Below are 27,484 nucleotides of genomic sequence, written 5' to 3' on the forward strand. Positions count from 1 at the left end.
GGTGTGAACCACACTGGCTAGATATTTTCTGCCCCAAAAGGCCACAACTGGCTAACCAGTTGAAGCAGGTAAAAGGCACTCCTAGCCATAGCTGTCACCTGCTTACCCAGCAGCAGGCCTGGATCTAAGAGCAACCCCAAACTACAGAAGTTCCTTTAAGGGGAGTGCAACCCCATCCAGAATGGCTTATACCTTAACTAGGGTTGCCAGATCTGGGTTGGGAAATTCCTGGAGATTTTGGCAGTGGAGCCTGAGGAGGGCAGACTTTAGGGAGGTGAGGGACCTCAGTGGGATATAATGCCGTAGAGTCTACTTTCCAAAAAGTCATTTTCTCCAGGGGAACTGATCTCTATGGCCTGGAGATTAGTTATAATTCCAGATCTCCAGCCACCACCTGGGAGTTGGCAACCCTGGTTAATGGAAGACTTTCCACTCATTGGTACTGCTTCTGCCTTGTTTGGATTCAGTTTCAGTTTATTAGCCCACATCCTCTCCAAAACTGCCTCCAGGCACAGGTTCAGGGTTTCCACAGACTTGCAGAATCCCATAGGGACTGAGCAGCACTCCTCGAGTGCCAGATCTGGATTGGGAAATTCCTGCAGATTTTGGGGGTGGAGCCTGGAGAGGGTGTGGATTGGAGAGGGGGAGGGGCCTCAGCAGGATATAATACCATAGAGTCCACCCTCCAAAGCAGCCATTTTCTCCAGGGGAACTGATCTCTGTCACCTGGAGATCAGCTGTAATTCCAGGAGATCTCCAGCTTGGTGTAGTGGTTAGGAGCGGGATTCTAATCTGGAGAACTGGTATGATTCCCCACTCCACTTGAAACCAGCTGGGTGACCTTGGGTCAGTCACAGCTCTCTGGAGCTCTCTCATCCCCACCCACCTCACAGGGTGATTGTTGTGAGGATAATAACAACATACTTTGTAAACCGCTCTGAATGGGCATTAAATTGTCCTGAGGGGCGGTAAATAAATTGAATGTTGTTGTTACTATTACTATTATTACTATTATTACTATTATTGCTATTATTGCTATTACTACTACTACTACTACTACTACTACTACTACTACTACTACTATTACCTGAAGACTGGCAGCCGTAAGCACCACCTTCTGAAACCTACCCTTCAGGTCGGGCTGGAACCACTAAAAAGGTGCCTTCTAGTCCCAGCCTGGAAAGGTGGTCCAGAAGGATACCATGATTAATGGTACCAAAAGCTGTTAAGAGGTCCAACAGTATCAACAGAGTCAAAGTTCCTCTGTCCATCTCTCAGTACAGGTCATTCACCAAGGTGAACGAGGCTGTTTCAGGCCCATAACCAGGCCTGAAACCAGGCTGAAAAGGATCCCAAAAATCTGCATCATCCAGTGATTCTTGAATTGTCCCGCCACCACCAGATCAATCACCTTGCTCATGAAGGGAACATTTGAAACTTGCTTGATGGTTATTGACCTCAAGATCAAGATGGGTAGCTGTGTTAGTCTGGCTGTAGCAGTAGAAAAGAACAAGAGTCCAGTAGCACCTATAAGACTAACATTTGTGGTAGGGGATGAGTTTTTGTTAGTCACAGCTCACTCCTTCAGATGACCTCTCCTGAGTCCAGCTCTAGACAGACATCCTAGAAGGAACCTTCCTACAACCACACACACAACCTGTATCTGCACCTGTTCCATTACCTCAGGTGTGTAAAGTTATATACAAAACTAACAGAGCCGTATTAAGGCTTCTTAAGAGGAAGGTCTATGCTACACCCCAGCATCCTTAACTCACACTGGAAGATTTCCCAGTCCTGTATTATGTACAAAGTGGGGCAATCAGAAGAGAGAACATTAAGCAATCAGGGAATAGAGAGAAAATGATTTTTAGGTATTTCAAATGTTATCTTTGGAAAAGTGGAGAGAAATTTGTTCATAGACCCTCAAAGGCTCCGTCATCAGCAACTGTCACTCAGGCATTGAACATTATTTGTTACTTATTATTTTAATTGGAAGGGCAATGAATCTGATACTTCTTGTTCTTTCAGCAAGAACCAATGCAGTGAGCAGCATCTGTGCAAAGTCAGGGCACCTGGCAGGCAGATTGTGGCTTTAGAAATAACCATACTCATTGTATCTCAATACCGTTTGGACGGCAAGTTCCCACATAGGAGTGTCATGTTCACTGTGAATAAGGCATTGATGTGAAAATAGAATTCAGACTCTAACATGACAGCCCAGAAGAGCGTGATCTCATCAGATCTCAGAAGGTAAGCAGGGTCAGCTTTGGTTAGTAATTAGATGGGAGACTTCCAACGAAGACCAGAGTTGCAGAGGCAGGTAATGGCAACCCACCTCCGTTAGTCTCTAGCCATGAAAACCCCACCAGGAGTCACCATAAGTCAACTATGACTTGAAAGCAGGGCCGATTCCAGACGGCCCTCCCCATCCCGAAACGTTGCGCGTCGTCGCGCGGAAAACGTGATATTATGCGTTTTCTGCGCGACGACGCGCGACGTTTCAGGATGGGGAGGGCCGTCTGGAATCGGCCCAGGATTTCATTCATTCATGAGAATATTATGACTAGACATGGGCACGAACAGAAAAAAATCGAACATGATGTTCGTTGTTTGTTGCCATCCATGAACAATGAACATTGATGAACATGACTTGTTCACGAACTTGTTTGTTGTTTGTTGTTCATAGTGGCCAGCAGGCTGTCCTCCAGCCATCAAGATCCCTACCACACCACTCCCAGAAACCCTACCTGAGCAGACAGCAGGAAATGTACCAATAATAAATAATAGCTTGGCCCAGAGCCTGGCAGCAGCCCTGGGACTTGAAGAGGTAGATCCCTATCCCACCACACACAAAGAAAATTCAAGCTCCAATGCACTCTCCCGGTGTCTCTCTCAAAATGCCAACAGCAGCTGTCTCTCCCTCACTGTCTGCAAAACCAGAGCTGGGAGCCCCCCTCCCCCCTGCTCTTTGCTTCCTTGTAACAAATTTGGAGCTCCACACTTGAAAGGAAGACCTATCAAGCTAAATTGGGCTTAGATTGGGGTTTCCAGGGCAACAGCAGGAGTTCAGACAGAGTTCAGGCAGTCTCTGCCACCTGTTGCCAAGGGAATTGATTGCAGGTGCCAGATTGTCTGGCTTGATGAACAGCAATGAACACCAACAAACTAGGCTTGCAATGACCACATGTTTGTTTAGAATGGGGCCTCACAGCCAGCTTGTTCGTGAACAGCTGATTGGGCTGTTTGTGGCTTTTTAAAGTTTGTATTGCTGTTCATGCCCGTCTCTAATTATGACATAGTTCAGTGTAGGGGTGTGCACTGAAAAAAATTTAGTTAATTCAGTATGGCAATACAAACTGAATTTTTTTTCTGGTATTCCCTGAATACCAAATTCATTCTCCAGTTTGGCTCAGTAATACAGAGCAAATTTGGTAAAATTCGGTCATGGATTCCTATGGGAAACTCAATTCAGAAGTTTCCAGTGTGTGTGTGGGGGGTCATTTTTTGATTAAATTTCACCAAATTTGCAGGGGATCTACTCATAACTGTCCTCTAATGACCCCTCCAGGGGAGCATTTTATCCCCCGCAAAAGGAGCCCCAGCCACTCCATTTGTTTCTATTGCGGGAAAAAACTCCAAGCTGACTCCCACTGTAGAAGCACAAGGAGCAAGGCTGCCATGGCCAGAGGCACATGCCCAACTACAAGCTCTACACCAGACAGCCCAACAGAACCAAAACGAAGCCCCCAAAAAACCCCAGCACTCCCTGAGCAGGTTGACCAGCTACTCTCCATTGTTCCCAATAATGAGAAATTTTACAAGTTCTTTCCCAGGGGCACATATGCACAGGGCAGGGATGCCACAGTCAAAGCAAGCTGCTAAATGCAAGCTCATCCCTGAGGAAGCCCAACAGAACCAAAATGATGCCCTCCTCAACCCGAGCGCCCCTTGAGCAGGCTGCCCAGCCACTCTCCATTGTTCCCTATGAGGACCAACCCGAACCAAATTGAAGCAAGGGACACTCTTGTAAGTTAGAGCTGCATAAGATGGATCCCGTCTCCCCTCCGCTGGCCTCAGGTTGAAACTGACTGTGAGAGGTATTATGCTCTTGGAAAACCCAAGTAATTGTCTCTCTGCAGTAGCCTTCATCATCAGCCACCCTTCCCATTTCTGCAATGAGGAAAGTTAAGTTAACATTAGAACAACATAACAATACATTGGCCGTTTTCATACAGCCACGCGCCTGGAAGATCGCGCGAAACTCATGGCATAAAAGCATCTTCCTGGCGCAATTTCCCAGCACGATCCTGTTTCATGGTGCTTTTTGTGACATCATCGAGCTATTAAAGGGGATCATGCCGGGAGATCGTGCTAGGAAGATGCTTCATGCCGTGAGTTTGCGCGATCTCCTGGGGCGCATGTGAAAACGGCCATTAAATGGTTCACATCAGCCAACCCTTCCACCTCTGTAATGAGGAAAGTTTAGTTAACATTAGCTTCATTTGGGTGTTTCTGTGGGTTCCCTCTGTGACACATAGTGTGTCTTGTTCTCTGCTTTCCTTAACAACTCTCTCTGACTCTTCTCATCCCAGTAGCAAGACAACAACATTTCTGGGGCCTCTTTTCTCAGTTATCTCCAAAAATTTGTACTAACACGGACTGGTGGTTTTGCAGTGTGTGGGGGGGGGGCAGGTAAATGCAGTGTGCATTTATTGTGCCAACTGAATCAACTCTCCTTCTCCTGCTGGTTTTCTACCTAACTTTTAAGTCTTGGGAAGAGCGTTTTTCCTCACCTCATAAACTCCCAGAGGATGCAGGCCACGTGGAGGGCTCACCTCATTCACTCTGGAAGTCCACAGGTGAGAAATCGAAAAGCCACATGTTGACCTTCAGGAAGACCAATGACTCAACTCTCCAGGGGAGCAGGGGAGCGTGATGTGAGCTGAAAATGTCGCTCGCATAGGAAGAGACTCACTCAGTCTCCATGCTTGTTGGAGGGCATGAGAGGAGCTTCTGAGCCTCAAGAGAGAAGACCAGCCAGGCTGCCTCCATCTTGGCCCAATAGCTCAGCAAATTGGAGGAAAGCAACTGCTGTGAGTATATATGTATACAGAGCAAAGATGCCAAGGTTCCTGCCTCTCTTTTTATTCACACTAAGAGAAACAGCAGAGCAGCAAGGCAAAGTCACTCAGTGCTAGAAAATGTTCCTCCACGGCTCTGATCTTTGCCTTCTTCTTCCCTATAGTACAACTACTATTGCTCACCTTGTGGGGTGGAGGCAATGCCTATCCTATCATTCAACTGAGTAAATTTTGTTTCCCACCTTTCCTTCGGGCTCAAATTTAAAGTCTTCCTCCAGTGTAAGGAGTTTCCTCTAAATTAAGTGGCTCTTCCTTTGGAGGAAGAGCTGCTTAAGTTGGAGGGGGTGTCCTTATGCTGTACGAAGGCTTCTTGGAGGGTGGTTGGCTCTACCCTTGTGATTCCTATTGATGGCACTCTTGGTCTGCTGCCTATGGTCCCTGGCCTTAACACCCATGAGCTCATAATTCTGGCTCCTCCTCTTCCTGTCATATGACTTTAACAGATTCACTGTGGCATAAATGTTCATGGACTACAGTCCACTTCATCAAATTCATAAAGTATATCTGCCACTAGTTATGCTTCTGAAAGAATATCTTTTCTGAATGCATTCGTATTATTGATCATTCTTATACCCATAAACGTTCAACAAAAAATAAAATGATAAATGTTCAGACACTGCATTTTTAAAAGCTACTTACAGAACCCTCCACAGACAAGTACAACATCATCTACGGCATCCGCTCTGCCCAACCTCTCCCTCTGTCCTAGTCAATGTTCCAACTACTGGATTGTCTATTAGCTAAAATGATGTCTAGAATGTGCTGATATTCCACAGCACATTGTGTGGGGTGGTTGGGGGCAGGGGGGAGGTCAAGGAAAAAAACACTCAGCTTTTTTCTCTGATTGCTCTACTTTTACTTTTATCCTGAAGCATCCAGTCTAGGCTACCTTTAGACACTGGACTAAGAAGAACCAATGATCTGCCCCATCATTGTTATACAGGAGTTATGTTCACTCGCAGACAGGTAAAGAACCAAGCAGCACCAATCTGGCACTCGCCTAAGGTTGCCAGGTCCCTATACCCTCCTGATGGGAGGGTGGGACCTGGCACTTACCGTGCGCCTCCCGATATTCCTCCTGGTACTCATGTGATGACATCATTTCTGGGAAGTGATGTCATCAGACCAGGCATGGGCATGCTCCCATGCTTTGCGTGGGGCAAATTCAGCCCATTCGAGGCCAAAATTGGCCCCAGTGAAGTGCAGGAGCACACCTTCAGCCAGCACAATAACATCACTTCAGGCAATTGCTGGGGGGTTTGCCACCTCCTACCGATCACCAGTGATTGGTGGACAACTGGGAATCCTACTCTCACCATTAGTTTTACAATTAGTCAGAAAGAGCTCAAAGAGCACATTGGTGCTGAAATTATGTTTGGGGATGGGGGGAATATGGAAAAGCCAAATGCGATTATTATTTACATGCATGCACACGCAAGCACATACAAAGCCAGAGTTTTCCTGTTCTACTCCACTGTTGTTGGACATCTAATCAGACAGCGGGTCAACTCAGATCCATTGGCTTGTACTGCAAAGCAAAATTCTAGAAACGTCAGACAGGCAGTTGCACATATACAGAGCGCATGCAAAACGAATGCAGATACCACTACATATTGGGTAAGTGTGGGAGGAGTCCTAAGATGGTCTATTTAGAAGTTCCATTTTATTGAATGGGGCTTACTCTCAGGAAAGTGCTCTTAGGATTACACTTTGTTTGTGTGTACACAGTCAAAACCATTTCCATAAGATGATAGCCCAACTGAAGGATGAGTGCAGCCAGATGAGGAATACAGTATCCAATTCTGAGTTGCTGCTGCTGTTTTTTAGAACTACGAGCATATCATAACTAAGGCACTTGCACTTCCTTTTCTCCAACTGATCTCCAAATACTGAAAATATTGTGCTTTCAGGGAGGGAAAGGGAAGGAAAGGAATAAGAGATATGTGCAAGAGAGAAAGATCATATGGGCATGGACATAAAAGCAGAGGTAGGGATGTTAATGAGCAGAAAAGACCAATATCTCCCTTTAAATGCCCTTTACAGGGTGGGAGTCAGAGCCTCGCTACAAGTGACATCTTACACGCGAACGGCACTTGATCATTTTCGCAAGTCTTTCTGGGAATTGAAGTCCCTCTCCCCCACCCCTTTTCTTTCTGTTCCTTCCCCTCTCTGTTAGAATGCCTGCCTGAAAAAACGGAGAAAGCCTACTTCTGCAAATCGCTCCTCCAGTCACAAGCCTGCTCTCAATGATCTTTGGGGGTGGGCAGCTGCGACTTTCTCAGCTTTCTCCAGAGCATCTCCCCCCCAGCAAGACAATTAGCAAAGTTGCAGCTGCCCGCCTCCAAAGATCACTGAAAGGACACTAGGACTTCACCGACATGTCAGCTTTCTCCAGAGCATCCCCCACCCCCCAGCAAGAGGATTTGCAAAAGCTGCTATCGTAGGCTTTCTCCGTCTCCTCAGGCAGGCATTCTAACAGAGAGGGGAAGGAACAGAAAGAAAAGGGGTGGGGGAGAAGGACTTCAATTCCCAGAAAGACTTGCGAAAATGATCAAGTGCCGTTCGCATGTAAGATGTCACTTGTAGCGAGGTTCTCAGTGGCACCTGCTTTGCCTGCAGAAGATCCCAGATTTAATCCCACCCCCACCCACCAAAATCAGGCTGTAAGTGATGTTAAACAGCTATATTTGAAAACAGACCATACTGACCTTGATAAACCAATGGTCTGGTTTGGTATAAGATAATTTGAGAATGATCTAAAAACCATGACAAAAACGCCAAAGAATGAAGCACAAAATGCCCAGGTGTTGCAGTCGTTGACAGTTCTGCAAACTACTTTTCTGAACTATCATTTAATAATTATATTAATAGGAATTTTTTTTTGCATTTCTGCCTTGTTGTAAGCCTTTCCCCTGCCTTTCATTTGTGTTTGTGCGAGTGACTGTTCAAGACGCCACAACCCAAACTGCAAAGAGGTGTCAAGAAAGAATATCCTGTAATTCCATTGCTGGTGATATTCTACCACTAAGCAGCTCTGAAGTTTCAATTGCTGAAGGCATTCACTCTAAATGCTCCAGGATCTCACTGTTTCAGATGCAGTGATTATATTATTTTGGGGGTGTCAAAGGTCTGTCTCTCAGCTCCTCCTAACCTTCAAGGGCTCTTTCAATATCCATTTCCCAGAATTCTGTTTGAAATAATGGACCATAATTATGTGATTCATCAAAAGTCCTCATTTCCATGTGGTGCTCTGTTCTAGCCAGAGCGGAATTTTTAAAAAGAATGAGATCTGATATTATGGAACTATTCTCATCCCTAACAAGCACGGCTATAATTAGAAGGATGTATGGCAAACACTATACCCTCTGTGAGTACTGCTAAGTGTGGCATTACATTATCATACGGGAATAATTTCTTCACTTCTACTGGGCGGATTTCTAGGTTTTGAAGTGTACACATTGGGTTCATGGCCATTTCCACACGTCCTAACGTCGTGCAACACTCACGAAATGAGGGTGTCTTCATGGTGTGATTTCTGACGTCATTGGGATTGTGGCACAATGACGTCAGAAATCGCAACATGAAGGCGCCCTCATTCCGCAAGTCTTGCATGACATTAGGATGTGTGGAAACTACCTATATCTTCTGCAACAGTCTCCAACACACAAGTTGGTTAGATCCCCATGTGCGTGGCATCTGATTTGGATCGTGACTGACGCGTGAGGAAAAGGGTTTTTTGCCTTCTTCCTGGTCCTCTTTTCCTGACCTAAAATGGTCTCCTAGGGCAGTATTTGGTCTGCTGTAGAAACCCACTTGAAAACTCATGGGTATCGCAAATGGTATCGCAAAGAGTACCCCCACCCCAATCATTTCAGGTTAGGAAAATGGTATACGAAGGAAAGGCTGAAGCCCTTTCTCTTCACGTGCTGCCAGCCCTGGAGCCAGGGTTTCTGGTGCTGGAGGCTACCCCGGACTGCGTGATGATGTCATCCTGTGATGATGTCAGCAGGTGGCTGGGGCGGAGCGAGGAGGCCGCCTGCGCACCGCACGCCGCCCTGGCTGCCTGTCGTTCCTGGCCCATGGCTGCTATGGCTGCCTGGGGGCGGGCGATGGAAGCGGCGGTGGCGTGGGGCTGGCTGGCAGTGGGGCGGGACGCGTGCCTCTGCCCCCGGCACTCCCTCCAGTGCCCCCTCCGGCCCCACGGTGCCCACGGTCCCCACCTCACCGCCTCAACGGTGGTGCTGGCCCTGCATGCTGCAGTTGGGATCCAAATCAGGCACAGTATACGTGAAGGATTCAAAAAACAGAGTGAGGCCCCCAGACCCAGCCTGTGTACTCTGTAATGTGGAACTTGGCCTGAAATCCAAACAAAATGGTATTTTTGGAATGGCCCAAAGTCACACAGGGATAATGAACACTACACATACTTTCTTCGACACTTTGCCAATGGGATGGATGAGGGTACGGTTGCCAGGTTCCTATACCCTCTCACTGGGAGAGGGGACCTGGCTCTTACCTCATGCCCATTGCGTGCTCCACCTTCTTGCACATGCAAAGCATGCACACACTCAGATTCTTGCGCAATGACATCACTTTTGGAAGTGATAACATTGTGCCAGCGACAGGAATGCTCCCATGCTCTGTGTGGGGCTGATTTGGCCCATTTGTGGCCAGAATTGGTCCCAAACAAAGCACAGGAGCACTCCTGTGGTTGGTACAATGACATGACTTCCGGAAGTGATGGTGCCATGCCCCCCGGGAGCACACATGCCACATATGTTCCCGGGGTGCCTGCTGGTGGTGGACGACCTGTAGGGGAGGCTTGCTGTCTCCCGCCAATCACTGGCAGATCAGCGGGCAACAGGACAAACCCCTTGGAGTTTGGCCACCACCAGCAGGCTCCTGAGAACCCTAGATGAGGGCCAAAAAAATGAAGCTCAGTAGAGACAAGACAGAGATGCTGTTGGTTAGTGGAGAAGTTGCGGCAGCCAGTCTACTTTCAAGCGTTGGTTATAGGGGTCATATCATCCCCATACGGACAGCTCTGCACTTGTTATCCATCTGTTTCTGGGCACAATTCAAAGTGCTGTTTCTTACATTAAAGCCTAACCAGTTTGGGGCTGGAATACCTGAGGGACCATCTCCTCCTATACTACCCAGCCTGCCAGTTAAGATCTGTCTCTCAAGCCCTGCTCTCTGTGCCCCTGCCTTCACAAGTGAGGTGAGTGGTGAGGTGACTAGAGACAGGGCATTTTCTATGGTGGCACCTCGCTTTGGGAATGCCCTCTCCCTTGAAGTTCATCTGGCACCTCCTTCACTTTCCTTTAGGTGCCAGACTAAACTACATCATTTTACCCAGGCTTTTCATTAGGGGCTTTATCTTATCAGCTTTTTAATGGTCCGCTTTTGTTTTATGGATGGTTTTTATATGGCTAATGTTTAATGGCTTGTTTTCAAGTGTAAGCCACCTGAAGCAGGACTCTGAAGAGGCAACATAGAAATATTCTGAATGAATGAACGAAGAAATAAATGAATGAAACCAGTTCGTACTTCTCAACGCATTTCTTGCCTTGTACACAGCCTCCCCATGGAAACTGGAAACAGAGTTCTTGAACAGTGTCCTACTAGCACACATACTGTGTCCACTTACTGTTTGGAGGTGCTTTTCAAAATATTATGGCCAGGGGTCATTTCGTAGAAAAAGAGCTGGAGGAACTCATTAGCATAACTCATTAGCATAACTCATTAGCATATGCCACACCCCTTGACATCACCAGAGGTGTGTCATTAGCATAACCGATTTGCATATGCTGCACCCCCTGACATCACCTATCCTGGTTGTTTTGGACCCAATCCTGGCCATTCAGGGCCAAAATTGGGCCCAAAATGGCAAAAAGGGGCTGAAAATGGCCGAAAAGGGGCCCAAAATAGTCAGAATCAAGCTGTGGCTGAGTGGGAGAGTGATCCACCACCCATCAGAGGCCTGATCTGGGCTGTTTCGGCCCCAATCCAGGCTGAAATGGGCCCAAAATGGCCGAGAGTTAGGTGGACGGGGCCACTTGACATGTGACCTCTTTGGGGAACTGCCGGAACTGCGTTCCTGCACATTCCCCCTCCAAATGAGCCCTGATTATGGCACTGGAAATGCCTTCAAGTCGCAAGTGACTTACGGCAACCCTGTAGAGTTTTCAAGGCAAGAGACTTTCGGAGTGGTTTGCCATTGCCTGACTCTGTGTAGCAACTCTGGATTTTCCTGGTGGTCTCTCATACAAATACTAATCAGAGCCAACCCTGCTGAACTTCTGAGATCTTGCAAGATTGGGCTCATCTGGGCCATCCAGGTCAGGGTTCATACAGCTATACTGGAAGCTTATTTTCAGTCCATGACGACTAGACCACCAGAGAGACTACTCTCTTACATGCTTACTTTCCATGTGCAAGGAAGTTTTAAACCACCATTACCACCCACAGGGAAAACATTCTAACGTATGCTTCCCCCACCTGCATTCTGCCTTTTTGGAGTCTTTTATCCTGTGATATGCCAACTCTGTAGTACAGCTTTAAGAGACATGCTATTAAAAACACGGATATCATGTTTATCCAGCACCCTAAACTGCTGGAGGCCATTATTTTAGAAAACATTTTGAAATAGTGTAGTACTCTGTCTTCATGTGTTTGGTGCCATTTATTAAACCAATGCCATCTATTCAATGATAACCAAGGCTAAGGTTGCCAGTTCAGGGTTGGAAATATCTGGAGATTTTGAGGGTGGATCTTGAGGAAGGCAGGTTTTGGGGAGAGACTGGAGCTCAGCAGGTTATAATGTCATAGAGCCACCCTCCAAAGTGACCATTTTCTCCAGGGGAAGTGATCTCTACTGGCCCCATCTCCTGGCCCCATCTGGAGGCTAGCAATCTGAACCAAGGCTTAAGAATCGATATGGCTGCCATTGTCAACAGACTGCAGTATGATCCAGCCCTCTGCTTGCTAAATTAATCTGCTAGTCTTTTTTTTTTGGCTGTCTCACACTAATAGAGTTATCTTTTAAGAATGTGCAGGTTAGCTTGGCCTCCTATTAACAGGAGAATATTACTGCAGATGGCAGCCAGTACTAGTTAAGCTTTGGGAAACAAATAGCATTTCCGTTGCGTGAAAGGACTTTTAAATCAGGAAGCAGCTTCGGAACATATTCATACACAAGGCTTAATCACTGTTGAGCCTCCCTAGTGCCATTAATATGAACATCTGAATATTCTAAAGATGGAAGAGTAAGGTATTTCTAATGCAAATGAGAATTCTGGGTTAATGCTAGCTTTACATTCACATTACAAACCACAACGAAGCCAAAACTGCTTTATGCTTCGTGTGTGAAAACAATTTTGAACTCAAATCCTGTTATTATTGTTATTATTTATTTATTATTTATTTGATTTCTAGCCCACTTTCCGTGCAAGCAGGCTCAGACCGGGTCACAGCAATAGATATAAATACAGAGGATAAAAACATTTAAAACTTAGTAAAATCAGAGTTATCAGCATAGATTCAGAGTTTGATAATGGTGTTATCAAACATAGATTCCAGATCCCAAGACGGAAGCTCACTTCATTCTTCCCTACCAACCATACACAGGGGAGAAAGGGTGTGTGTGTGTGTGTGTGTGCAAGTTGGTATTGTCATACTGTGATTTCACATGTGGGGTGGCAGATGGCTATATAGCACCCCCTAGACGGGAGACTGGTAGGGAAGCTTATTTGATGGATCTAGGACTGGCCTCAACCATATGCCTGGCGGGACATCTCTGTCTTTCAGGCCTACTGAAAAGATACAAGGTCTTGGCGGGCCTGGGTATTCTTTGACAGAGAATTCCACCAGGTTGGAGCCAGGACTGAAAAAGCCCTGTCCCTGGTCGAGGCCAGCCAGGCCTCCCTGGGGCCAGGGGCCACCAGTAGGTGTTAACCTGCTGATCTGAGTACTTTCTGGGGTACATATGGGGAGAGGCAGTCCCTCAGGTATGCTGGTCCCAGTCCATTTAGGGCTTTATAGGTTGCACGTACACAGAAGTTCTGCCAGTCTGGATCAGCTATGGCAGCTTGGGATCTTCCTTTTAGCTTGCTGAAATACTTCTCCTGTCCTGTCATTCTCTTGAAATCCTCCCCATAACATCAATGTTAGCATTTGGCATGTTGACAAGGTTTCAGAATCGGACTTCCTCAAAAGCAGCTGCTGCATTTTCATGTGGAGCTCCTTTATAAAGATATGCACTCCTCAGACAAATGAGACCTTTGTTAAGAGGGCACAATAAAAACTAGCAGCTTCTGACGGGCAAGAGAAGAGACAGTTTCCTTAGCAATCTAAATAGCAATTTACTTCCTTAGAGATCCCTGTTTAGAAGGGTTAGCCGTGTTAGTCTCTAGTAGCAAAATAGAAAAGAGTCCAGTAGCACCTTTAAGACTAAACAACTTTACTGTAGCATAAGCTTTCGAGAACCACAGCTCTCTTCGTCAGATGCATGGAGGGTATGAAGAAACTGGTCACATATATATAGATCTATACAGATCTCTATATACAGATCTATATATATATATGACCAGTTTCTTCATACCTTCCATGCATCTGACGAAGAGAGCCGTGGTTTTCGAAAGCTTATGCTACAGTAAAGTTGGTTAGTCTTAAAGGTGCTACTGGACTCTTCTGTTTAGAAGGCTCACCGAAAGAGAACACACACACCCAGATTCTGGGCACCTTGCAGGTATCTCACCTACAATGTGGGTGGGGACACTAGAACAGAAAGAGGAGGAATTGTTATGTGAAGGGGAGGAGTGTGTGCCTGGAAAAGCAGAGAGTTATGCCCTCAGCTGTGAAATAAAGGGGAAACTCAATGAGCTCAGGGAGTGGCAGGAGGAAAGAGTCTATTTAACTTCACATTTAAAATATGATCTTTTGTCAGTTAGATTAGCTTTGACAAGGCCCAGTTGGGAAGAGTTCAAACATTCAAAAGCCAAGAAAGATCCTGTAGCAAAACAAAGCCAACCAGGCAGAAGTCAAATAGCAACGTTGTCTGGAACAGACGGCTAGCTCAGCCTTGTGCCCAGAGAATGGAAGACTTCGCCCTGGAAGGATGTGTCTGATTAGGTGCAGTTGTGGGTGGTGTCACTCTCACAAGAAGGAAACTTGGTTGAGGGAGTGGATGATTCCCAAGGCAGCTTTAGTTCATCTCTGGTTGCTCAGCTCTGGGGTTCACCATGAGTAGCATTTTCAAGCCCTTTTCCTGCAGTCAACATCTGCCAAATGGTTGCATTGATAGGCCTCCATTAATGTGGCTTGGGTACATTGGGCTAAAAAGCACTGCCTGTTCCATTTCAGTCTGAAGACAGCTTCTTCCTGAGGACCCGCCAAAGCATTTTTGAAAGCACTGCAAGACGTTCATACCGAGTGGCTTTGGGTAGCTGGGGCTTAGCCAGTTCAAAGGGTGGGGATTCACATCTGTCATGTTTTTAGCGTTCTCTTCTAATACCAAATTCGGGGCTTTGTACTTGTTTATATGACATTGTTACCTGTACTACTAAATAGTCAGAATATGGCATACAAGATTATAAACAAACAATCTTGAAATGTGATCTTGATGCTTTAAAGCCTGAGGTGGACTAGGAGCAGAAAGACCCAGGTTCAAATTCTCACTTAGAGGCAAACTACACGATATGATCGGCACGTGACCGAGCGAGTGTCGAAAAACCCACCTTCACGTGTCTTGCAGTCCTGGTATGGTCACGCGTCCTTGACTGGGCACGCGTCCACAGACCCCCTGTTCGATGTGTGGCTGCTGCAGCAAGTGCGCGGTTGGGGGGAACGGTTCAAGCATGCGTGAACTGGCGGGGCATGATGGGATGCAATTCGCGACTCCTGGCATAGCGCGGAGGAAACCCGTGCATGCATGGATACGGGGTCTGGCACAGTCTGGCAGTGCGGGCAAGTGTGCGAAAGAAACACGCGGCGACACGTGTAAGTCCATTCGTGTGGCGTTCACATGCCGTTTGTCTCTTGTAGTTTGCCTCTTAATCACGAAATTCACTGGGTGACCTTCCTAGCCTAATCTACTCTGGCGGGGTTGCTCTGGGGATCAACAGAGATGGGGAAAACATGTGTGCCGCTTTGAGCTCCTTGGATGACAGGCAGGAGAAAAATATGGCATATAGATTAGGAAATATGCAGTTACGTATGTCTCAGTGAGTTCTTCAACATCCCTATCACCTTTCTGTGAGACCGGCTGGCCAAGCTCAAGGAAGGAAACTCCTGGATTGAATTATAATTCATGAGTGATCCAAGAAACCCAAACAGACCTTGTGCACTCCCAAGCCAACTCTCTTCCCAGAAGATCGTCTGCAGTGGCAGGCAAGTTGCACATGCTCTCATACTACAGGCGAAGATCATTAGCAAGCACAAACTGGGGATAACCCCAAGGCAGATTTTTGTCCAGACTGACCTTTGAAAGGTATGTTAGGGGTTTTCTAGCGCACTCAAAATGGGCCCCAAAAGTCTGGCAAGAATAAGGTACTGCAAATGTTATTAGAACTGTACTAAACAGGCCAAGTGAAAGCCTAGGAGGGAAGCCTAGGCTAGATTTCAACTCAGCCGGCTGAGCACATGTTCGGAATTACATGCTGCCTTCTTTGCACGCGACTCTCTAAATGTACTGGTGAGAAAAAGGGCAATGCAACTCAGACATCAGAGAAGACTAGAGACACGCACATACAAACATGTTCCACATTCTTTAGAGTTACTCCAGGGCATGTCTGAGATCTGAAGCTGCATTCGCAGTTAGAGTGATGCAGTCGAGCTCTTCAAGGCAGACAGTGCCTGAAAGTTTATGTCTCTTTGTAGCTCGACTGTACATATCCAGTATCCACCAAAGTCTCTGCTGCACATATGTGAACACACCTAGCTACTACCCAAATAAAAGCAAATCCCACCCCAAAATGGGACTAGATTTACCCTGTTTGAAGAGAGAGAAAGAAAAGTGGTGTGACAAGTTCTAAGCTATAAAGCTGATCAAAATAGCTGGAAGTCTTCTTCCACTTTCTTTGCCACACACTCAGCCTATCCTCCTAGCCTCAGAACTTGGCCAATGCTGGTCATTGCCCAGAGAAGTTTGGCGATGTCTTCTGACCAATTACACTCTAAAGTGGGAAACGTATTGCCTTGCAGGGGAGTTTCATGAGTCACTGCTCTTAATAGTGGCGAATGGAGATAGGCACATAATGGCCTCATTAGTCTTTCATTTCCTACCTCAGTGGGTGCATCCCATCCTAACAGACATCAAGTGGTAGCCAGGTCTCTTTTTATGGTGCCTGATTGTTAAAAACTTTAATTTGGCATTTAGTACTAGGGGTTGAGCAGGGTGGCTCTTCCCCTCTGCTTAAATACAGCACACTTTGCGGAAAGGTTACATCCATTAGAGTTCATCTGTGCTGTTACAATAGTAAGAAGAGACCTATCTAAATTCTAGTAATACTCTTGTAAGGATCCTAGCATGCTCATTGTGGATCTGGCAGGCATCAGCTCTGTACTAGGCATCAGTGCCACAGGGAGGCCCAAATATAACTACTTAGTCTTTTTCTGGACCTTTTTGATTCACCTGGAATTTGCTGGAAAACTGAATATTTGGCATATGGTAGTCCAAACATAAGACAAGATTCATGAGAAGACAAGATTCTTTGGAAAAATGCATAATGCAAGTCTGTTAATGTTAGGATGTTTTGGAGGTCTTTCCTTCATAGGAAAGGTTGCCATAGGTTGGAGGTGACTTGATGGCACATAACACACACAGATCAAATCAATCCTGAATTTTCCCTAGAAGCTAAAATGACAAAACTGAGGCTATCGTACTTTGGTCACATCATGAGAAGACAAGATCCTCTAGAAAAAGTCAATAATGCTAGGAAAAGTGGAAGGCAGTAGGAAAAGAAGAAGATCTAGAACGAGATGGCTTGACTCAATAAAAGAAGCCACGTCCTCCAGTTTGTAGGATTCGAGCAAGTCTGTTAATGTTAGGATGTTTTGGAGGTCTTTCCTTCATAGGATAGGTTGCCATAGGTTGGAGGTGACTTGACGGCACATAACACACACAGATCAAATCAATCCTGAATTTTCCCTAGAAGCTAAAATGACAAAACTGAGGCTATCGTACTTTGGTCACATCATGAGAAGACAAGATTCTCTAGAAAAAGTCAATAATGCTAGGAAAAGTGGAAGGCAGTAGGAAAAGAGGAAGACCTAAAACACGATGCTTGACTCAATAAAAGATGCCACGTCCTCCAGTTTGCAGGATCTGAGCTAGTCTGCTTTCCTTCATAGGGTCACCATAGGTCAGGGGCAACTTGACGCAGCATAAAACACACACACATTCCAAACACAGAATGTGGAATTTTCAAATGCTGAATTCTAAATGTGCTTTTTTTGGAGAAAAAAAAATATTTTAGGTTTCTGAGAGGGGTATACTGAAGACAAGGGGGCCAATGTCTGAAATGCTTGTTTAGTTAGGGACCCTCTATTAGGTGGAAAGGCGGCATAGAAATGTTTTAAGCAAACAAAGGTGGCAAACAATACAGCAACAAAGGTGCAAGGCCATAGGGCTGCCAGTCCTCCAGTGAGGACCAGGGATCTCCTGCCCCCAGCCTCTGCCCCCAACCACAACTTACCTGGCAGGCAGGAGGGAAAGGCATGGGGAATATGCCCAGGTGGCAAGGAAGTTCCCAGGCAAGTGCACAATGGGGCACTTCCCAGCAGCATGACAACATCACTTTCTCAAGTGACATCATGAGAGCATGCCCGCTGCCAGAGCGATGACATCACTTCCTGGAAGTGATATCATGTTGGTGTTGGGAGCACTTGCGCATGAGAAAAGAACTCCAAGTAAATGCCAGGTCCCCCACACACCTCACTGGGAGGGTACAGGGACCTGCAAACTACAAAGATATAAATTATAGTCCAATTAACAAAATAAAAACAGATTAAAACAACCAAGTTGCCAGTTTAAAAGCTTTCAGATTTAAAACACACACGAATTAAACTACACAGGATCAGCAAACTCACATCCAAATCTGCTGGGAAGTCATCCTTCACCAAACACTTTTGGAAATAAGACTGCTTTATGTGCCTTCCTAAATGTAGCAGATGAAGGCACTCTTCCTCACCCATTCTGGCTGGCCATTTCAAAGTATTGGGGCCATCATAGAAAAGGCCCATGATCTCACTGAAGCCATACAGACAGTCCTCGAGGAGGCAGTCTGAAGAATGTAACTGGCACAAGTGAGTATACTGGGAGATGGAGTTTGTTAACTGTGAGAGCCCTAGACCATGAAGGGCCTTCAAGGTAATAACCAGCATCCTGAATTGGGTCCAGAAGCAAATAAGTAGTCAGCAGGGCTTTTTTTCAGCTGGAATGCAGGGGAACGGAGTTCCGGAGCCTCTTGAAAATGGTCACATGGCTGGTGGCCCCGCCCCCCTGATCTCCAGACAGAGGGGAGTTTAGATTGCCCTCCGTGCCATGGCACGGAGAGCAATCTCAACTCCCCTCTGTCTGGAGATCAGGGGGCGGGGCCACCAGCCATATGACCATTTTCTCCGAGGGCAACCCACTGAGTTCCACCACTTCTTTTCCCAGAAAAAAAGCCCTCGTAGTCAGTACAGTTGATGCAGCAACAGAGTTCTGTGTTCTGAACAGCTGACCCACATTTTATACTAATTGGAACTTCTAAGATGTCTTCAAAGGAAAGCCAACCAAACAGTGTGTTACAATAGTCCAACCTGTAGCTTATGGTAGCATGGATCAACGATAGTAAGACTGACAAGATCTAGGCAAGGGGCAAGCTTAGGAGCCAGTTGCAACTCAAAACAGGTGCTCCTAGCAACAACGCTTACCCATTAACAAAACTGGGTCCAGGAACAAGTCAGTCCCCAGTTCAAATCTCTCCTCAAGCTTAACCAACTGTGACATTTTCCACACAGAAATGTACAGGAAGTATGTACTTACGTCTGGCTGGATCCTTTCAGAATTCAAGGTCTGTGATTCATCCAAGCTCTGACAAAATTGTGTTACGTTACCTTGCAGGGCATCCTTTCCATCCCAAACTGCGGTGCTTTGGAAAAGAGGCTCCTCTGCCAGCCGGCTTGCGTCCATGAGAGACTGGGATTCCTTTTGGATTCCCCCAGGCATTCCTAGTACAGACTCAGCAGATGCCCAAAGAAGGAAAAGTGTTCTGGTGAGCCACTTCACAGCAAGTATGCTCCAATCCGGGCTGGGAAAGCAAGGCCCTTTCTGGGTTCTGTTCCATACAAAGTTGCATCAGGAAAGGAAGACCAGGTACCTGCTTTGGAGGGTTTCTTTGTGAGTTCGTGTGGAAAATGTCAAGGCTAGTCATCATGAGCTCACCAGGTAGCCTTAGGCGAGTCATTCCCACCATCTATATATATATAAAGACAAGTATCCTCCTGACTGTCTCATCACTTCCTGGAAGTGATATCACCCAGCCCAAACCCCTAGTCCTAGAAACATGAAATTTGGAGAGAACATTCCTTTCATGATGTAAACACCCACTAAGAAGGGATTTTAAGAAATTTGCCCCCTGTGGGTAAAAAGGGGTAAAATGTGTTTTCTCAAAGGGATACAGCTTCCCTGTGTGGCTGGCAGGCTGCTGCCTGCTTGCACCCCTGCCCACTGCCAGCTGATTGGGCCAACCTTTCAAGGTCATTTGTATATGCAGCCTGCATTTGCATATGCAGCCTGATTAGTCCTCACCCTCCACATTCTAAACAGTATGCAGTTGCTATTAGGAGTCATTGAATATGTCTTGAGGTAAAATGCACCTCCCAGTCTTCCCCTAAAAGTTCACAAACCAAAAAATGTTGCCTACTCATAAATATTTTAACAGGATTTAAAGTATTTAAATACTGTAGCGAAACACAGGTATCAAGCTAGTCTGCAATATGGAGAAAATAACACCAACCTACTTTACACGGTTGTTGTAATGATTTTGTGACAATATATGTCAAATGCTTTGGACACTCTTTATGGGCTATACAAATGCTAAGAACCATTAGTAATAGTACATGTGCACAACACCTTTGATACAGCCAGCACGGCTCTTTCTAGTAGCTTGGAAGGGTTTTTGCTGCTGACTTCCTAACCTGGGAAAATGCTGCAGTTGTGGTTTATTTCTAGAATCCTCTAGTAGATTCCAGGAAATTCCAGTTAATTACTTGGGAGGGGGTGTAGGAGTAAGGGCAGAACCCTAATAGACTCTGGCCACTCTGTATGAATAGGAAGGTGAGGAGAGGGCCTCTAAACTCTTTATGTGCTAAGGAAACTTAACCCTATTGGCTGGGAGCCAGGAACTTTTCATGTGGATTTCGAGCCTCCGCCAGGAGATTCTTGGGTGCTAGAAAGAGCCTTTAATTTAAACCAGGTGCCTCTGAAAGAAAAAAACACTTCATGAAAGGCAAAAACTTGGTCTCGTTCCCTCAAAACAAAAGGGCAATCACGCACATTTTGACTGAAATATTCCCTTTTTGGAACACAGCTCTGTGCTTTAAACAAACTTGCTGAAACCTCATCCATTTAGACAATCTGCATGAAACTGAGACTACCAATATTTCTGGAGCCAGAGAAAATACTTGAGCAGGGTGCCAGCTGAGTCCGCCCAAAGCTGTGGAGCAAAAGACCTTACAGTATGGAAAGCACACATGCTGGCAGGGAACAAAGGAAAGCGGGTTTTGAGGCATCCTTTTGTTGCTGCCGTCTGCAAAGCTTAACACTGTGAGTGCCATTGGGAGCCAAGAGTGCTATGGCGGACAACAAGAGCACCGTCCGCACAGTTCCCTTACCGCATAGCCAGCAAGGCAGCTTGTGGTAGTTGGTGTCATGCTTTTATTTACAATACTTGTTCTTTAATCTGGTAGTGATATGACGGTGGATTGCTGCCGAGGGACATTTCCTCCCACACATGAATTCCTAGATGATCTCAGAATACACAGGGCTGCCTCCATGAATACAGAAAAGGGGAATGAAGTGTCTACATATTTTGGCAGAGCTAGACGAAGACATTTTGCTCCTTCAGGCAGAAATCCCCCGCCTTTACTGGGAACATTATCAGACCTTTGGTCCAATTACCCCAATACTGTCTACTTCGACAGGCGGAAATTCTCCGGGGTATCAGGCAAAGGTCTTTTCCAGTCCTGTGCCTGGAGATGTCAGGGACTGAACGAGGAACCCACTGCAGTTCGGCTTGGGTATATGGGTGGGCAAATTTAATTAGTTGAACCATATTCCTCTCTCTTCCCTCCAAAACAATCCCTAACAGCATCTTCACCTTTCACATTCCATTCCACAAGTCCTTATAATTCTCAACCTGCCCCTTTTATATCAATAGGCCAGGAGAACCACTGCAAGGTCATTTGCTTAGCAAGCCCAGAAAATGGTATAAAATTTGCAAAAAACCCTCAACAATAATAAAATAAAACCAGTTTGCAAACCCCTCACAAATCTCCACTGAGATGTCAGCAATGGAACATGGCTCAGAGTAACAGGAAATGTGACAAAACCAGTGTAAATGTTCGGAGAACATGAATTATGTCAACTTTGCCTTATATCTGCTATCAGCACAGCATATTTGAAAATATCTAAAGATAGCATTATATTGGGGCAAAATGAACCCTCCAGGTGTCCCCTCCTACCTGTCCTCCAGTCTCCACATACTCCCTTCTCTTCCTGCTCTTAGGAGCCCAAGAGCCCTAGAAAAGTCAAAGTCCCTCCCTGCTGCCACCACTCTGGTCTAAGAGGATCCCAGTTAGGGTATGTCCAGATACTACGGTTGCCAGATCCCCCGGTGCCCAAACCAGGGGACGGGTGCATCAGGAGTACTCACTGCTCAAGCACTTCCTTGTTGTGCCTTGAGATTGATTTTTATCATTCCTGCCACAACAAGGAAGGGCTCCAGAGCACAAAAGTACGCTGCAGGGCTCATTGGCCCATTCCCTGTGCCTTTTGCAGTTGGCAGCCAGGTGAGAGGAGATGGGGGGGGGCAGAGGCTGGGGGTGGGGGATCTTCCGCCCCCACTAGGAGACTGGTAACCCTACCAGAGACCCCCTCTCCCTTCCAAGCAAAACTCCTCAGGGTTACCAAACCTCCACATGGGATCTGAACATCTCCCAGAATGCCAACTGATCTCCAGGCCATAAGTTAACCTCTGAACATTCCCTGAGATCCAATTCATCTTACAAAAGGTGTACATTTTTTTTTACAGATAACTCGAGTTAAGTCATTTAAACACATACGCAGTTTGAAAATAAGGGTCTTTGTTATGACCACTACTGTATAGAAATTTTCTATCCTCATTGCTCACATTTAAGGAAAAGGAAACATCATATTCATCTTTGCATCAGTTGTTCTGATGCAAAACATCAAAACTTGACTATTGTAATGCATTATACATTGGTTTCCCATCTAAGTTAACTAGGAGGCTCCAATTGGTGCAAAATGCTGCGGCTCGACTATTATCTGGAGGGAATCATAAGGAGGGAATTGCCTTTTCCTTGAGAACAAAGTTATTAATTTCAACAATGTTTAATATGTCATGTCCAATTGCTTATATTTTGTTTCAGTATTGTATCAACGTTGCTTGTTTTCATTTTCTGCAATCTGTATCCTACTTGAATGTCCCAGCCACTGATCGTGTTGATTTGCACTGTGTAAAACACCTTGAGTCTCAGTGAGAAAGATGGACTATAAACAACAAGAACAACAATAATTACTTACCCAGCGACGACAATGAAAAAATCCAGACGGTTCCATGTGTCGCCCAGATAGCACTTCTTCCCGAAAATCCCTAGTGCAATCATCTTGATTATCATTTCCACAGCAAAGAAGGCAAAGATAAAGTCATCAAAACTCTGGAAAACACAGAAGTGGGACAAGAAGGTGTGTCTGGTGATTGGGATCTAGATGCGGAATAAGCAGCAATCTACTATCTGGGGGATCTGACCTCAATGAAGTCTGACCTCACCTATCTACACATATTATTCTTCAGACAGGATTGCCAAATTTATTAACAGTGTGCAAAAGAAAGAGCAGCTATGAAACCATTGTATTAATGGGACAAGAGCGAGAAAAGAGATCAGAGCCACATTGAAATGTGGCTATCCTCTTCATGTTCTCCACTTGTTAAGAAAAAATAGTTGTACAGTAGGGTTGCTAACTCTGGGTTGGAAAATTCCTGGAGATTTGAGGGGTGGAGCCTGGAGAGGGAAGGTTTGGGGAGGGACATCAGAGGGGTTTAATGTTATAGATCTACCCTTCAAAGCAGCCATTCTCCGGGGGAACTGATCTCTGTTGTCTAGAGATCAGCTGTGATTACAGGAGCCCTCCACGCCCTACCAGGAGGTTGGAAACCCTATTGTACAGTTGTGTGGCTGCTAATCATGGCAAAATGCCTTCATGCCAGGAAACAAGATCTATATCAACAGGAATCTGAATTTGCTGTCCTTTCTTATTTTAATCCGGTACTGGTATTGGTTTGCCAGGCCATGCCTGGCAACTAGCAGGGGTTTGGGGGGACGACATAGGGGGCACTGCAGTGTCACATGTGCCATGACATCATTTCTGGGAACCCTGGAAATGATGTCATGTCACATTAGGAATTACTGGAAACTATTGAAAAACCATAGATATTCTGGCAATTCCTAGAGCTACATATGTAACGTCACTTCCAGGTTTCCCCAAGAAATGATGTCACGTTGCACATGATGCTGGCATTTAAAAAAAATCTGCTGCCACTACTCAGAGTGGTGGCAGCCAACAAGGGGTGCTGTCTGGTAGCCTCCTGCTACTTGGCAACCCTACTGATAGACCATTTGGACTCCATCTTTTGTCTCATAAAGAATTTCTTGTAAAGGTGGAAGTATTAGCCTCTGCTCCTTCTTTGGTATTCTGATAGAGGAAAATTTCACTCTTTTGCCTACCTTAGCAAAAAACTGAGGTATGCTGCAAGGTTCTGATTGGTGATGCTGCTGGAACCTTTGCTGTGCTTGGAATTTTGCCTGTCTAGATCACAATTGTTCCCACAGCCAGTTTGGTGTAGTGGTTAAGAGTGTGGGACTCTAATCTGGAGAGCTGGGTTTGATTCCTCACTCCTCCACTTGAAGCCAGCTGGGTGACCTTGGGTCAGTCACAGCTTCTAGCTCTCTCAGCCCCACCCAACTCACAGGGTGTTTTGTTGTGGGGATAACAATAACATACTTTGTAAACTGCTCTGAGTGGGTGTTTAGTCATCCTGAAGGGCGGTATATAAATCGAATGTTGTTGTTGTTTATTGTTATTGTTACTGTTACTGTTACTGTTGTTATTCTCCTTTAATCTGCCACTCCCTCACCCAAGGAGGCCTTCCACAAAATCCACGGATGCTTCCCTATCCCACAAATCTATCAGATGGGTAATGGAATTACTCCATATGAAAGCAGTATTTTAAGTATTTAAAACTTAAATCCACTGTTCTGCACAAGTAAATAGGATACTTGGCAAATACCTGGCAAATAGGGTTGCCAGGTCCCCTTACCATCCCAGCAGGAGGGGGAGCCCAGCACTCATTAATCTCCTCCCATCACTTCTGGGTGTGACATCATCACGTAAGCCCCAAAAGTGCTCCTGTGCTTAGCTCCAGTCCAATTTTTAAAGAACTGGCCTGTTTGGAGCCCAAATCAGCTCAGCCCAACGTGCAGGAATGCTCCTGGGGCCTACAGAATGACATCTCTCCTTGGGAGTGGCATCATCGCATCGCACTGAGAGTGCACCCGGGAGGCCTGTTCCCATGCCTTTCCCCCCATTGTCCAGGTGAGTGGTAGCGGGGGGTTAGGATTCCCAAGCCCCTATAACCTTCCAGTGGGAGTGGGGGCAGTACTTGCTGCAAGTGTGTTCTTTGTGCACATGTGTTCCTGGCACCACTTCCGAAGTGACGTTGACACTCCTGCACTTCCATTCAGGGCTAAAACCAGCCCCAAATGAAGTGCGGGAGCACTCCCACAGCTGCTCCTCTGGGTGCATGCACACTGCGCACATTCCTGGGGCACCTACCAGTGGTGGGTGATCTCCGAACAGCCCCAAACCTACCACTGGTTGCCAGCAATCAGCAGGCAAGCAGGTAAACCTCCAGGAGATTGCTCACCACTAGCAGGCACCTGAGATCCCTACGGGAGGTGGAGGCTAGTTGTCCAAACCAGGGAACTGGCAACACTGCTGACAAAATAGGGATTAAAATTTTTAAAACAATAAACAATCCATCATAAAATAAAAGTAGCTAAACAAACAAACAAACAAGCTGTAACAACCAAAACCGGAACAGACCCCAGCCAGTATATATGGATGGCATATCAAGGAAGAAATTAGTCCTAAACCGTTCATTCTGTTTTGTGACAAGAAAGGGAACCTGGGTTGTTTGGAGAGAGAAGTATCTGATTGGTTAAATTTTGCAGGACGTTTCCTGAGCAGCCACACTAAACTCTGTCAAACATTCAGTTCGGTTTGGAGTGTTCCTGCAGTTTTCTTGCATTTTTACAGCAGTTTTGCAGCACTGTGGAGATACACTGCTTTAAGGACTAGATTAGGGTTCCCATTCCCCCGGCGGGAGCGAGGGATCCTCTGCTCCCATCTTTTGCCTCCTGCCACTGCCTACCTGGCCGGCGGGGGGAAAGGCAGGGAATGGGCCTCCTGGGTGCATTCCCAGAGGGCCCCAAATTGGTCCACTGCAAAGCGCTTGTGTTCACTCCATGCCTTGCATGATGATGTCACTTCCCGGAATTGACGCCACTGTGCCAGCATGGGACTACAAGCAACATGCTGGGAACATACAGAAGGTAAGCCCTGGGTTCCCCCCTCCCTCTGGGAAGGTAAGGGGACCTGGCAACCCTAGACTAGATAGTTGCTTGTAAGGACTGACAAGCCAGCTAAGCCCAAAGACAAGCTAAAATGGGGTGGTTTCTTGCACCAATGTTTTTCTTTGGACTAGAGTTGCCAGGACTTGGGAAGGAGAGGGACTTCAGTGGCATACAAAATGCCACAGAATCCACCCTCCGAAGCAGCCATCGCCTCCAGGGGAACTGATCCCTGTTATCTGAGGATCAGTTGTAAATCTGGGAGATCTTCATGCCCCATCTGGAGTTTGGCAACCCTAGCCCCAAGACTGTGTAGAAGAGAGGCTTCACTGAGGCCCGCAGGCTGCTCCATGAATCAGCCTTGAGCCCAGGAAAGGGAACACTGCATCTAATCAGTGACACAGGGACCCAGATTCAGGACAAGGTTGGATAAGTAGTTGGTTGGAGGTTGGCAACCCCACTTTGGACCTCCAGATAGCTGTGCAGATAGAGTTGCCAGGTCCCCTTATCCTCCTGGCGGGAAGGTGGGGACCCAGCACTTACCTTCCTGTTGCTGCTGGCTCGCTCCTTGCTTGCACCTCCAACCTTGTGCAATGATGTCACTTCCAGGAAGTGATATCATCAAGCAAGGTGGGAGGCATGCATGCATGCATTTCACAGCAGGCCGATTTTGGCCCCCAACAGGCCCGATTTGTCCATTTGGAGTCCAAATTGGCCCACTTCAAAGCAAGGGAGTGCTCTTAGGATGATGCGGTGACATCAGTGGTGTCATCATCTGGTTCTGGGAGTGTGCCCAGGAGGCTCGTTCCCTGTCCCCCCCCCCTCCCACAGGCCAGGTAAGTGGTGGAAAGGAGAGAAAAGTGGGAACACAGGATTCTCCACCCCCACTGGGGGAATGGGATGCATATTTTCAGATGGTTTCTTGTTAAGAACAGAACTATATAATGTTTCCACAGCATAATACAAAAGTAGAAAATGCCTTTACCTGGAGAATTTTGCAGCGTGGGGAGTCACAGCCCATATCTTCACAAGGATGAAACATGCCCAGCGTGACACAATTCAGAAGAATCACCAGCATGCTGGCCCTTTCAAACCAGGTGCACAGGCAATCCGTCAAGGAAACCAACCAACATTTCAAAATGCAAGTTAAGAAAGAGCAACACATAATGATTACATATCAGGGAAATAATGAAGGGGTGGGGTGGGGGTGATGGGGGAAAGACTAGCTTGTTTTCCATAAGTCTTTTTTTTCTTGAAAGGTGACTATTCCACGTACTGGCTACAATTTCACATGTTGTTAAGCAGCATTTGTTGTTACTCCCAGAAGTCAAATAGCAATATTGCCAGATTTACCACAATCTCAGAAAATACAGGCTATTATATGAACTGTATAATAGATTATATGGTTACCAACCTTCAGGTGGGGT

General features: G+C 46.2%; 1 protein-coding gene across 2 annotated transcripts in view; it reads right to left on the reverse strand.

Annotated features, from left to right (window-relative positions):
• CACNA1G (calcium voltage-gated channel subunit alpha1 G) overlaps positions 1-27,150 on the reverse strand; it is a 252,600-nt gene extending 225,450 nt beyond the window's left edge. For both annotated transcript variants that reach the window (XM_054978817.1, XM_054978816.1), the window contains exons 1-2: positions 27,043-27,150; positions 22,951-23,084 (exon numbers count right to left, since the gene is read on the reverse strand). In XM_054978817.1, the coding sequence (XP_054834792.1) occupies positions 22,951-23,084; positions 27,043-27,135 (227 nt within the window). In that variant the 5' untranslated portion in view covers positions 27,136-27,150. The remainder of the gene's footprint in view (positions 1-22,950; positions 23,085-27,042) is intronic.
• Between the last annotated feature and the right edge of the window lie 334 nt (positions 27,151-27,484).

This window comes from Eublepharis macularius, chromosome 4 (genome assembly GCF_028583425.1).
Source record: "Eublepharis macularius isolate TG4126 chromosome 4, MPM_Emac_v1.0, whole genome shotgun sequence".
Lineage (NCBI taxonomy): Eukaryota > Metazoa > Chordata > Lepidosauria > Squamata > Eublepharidae > Eublepharis > Eublepharis macularius.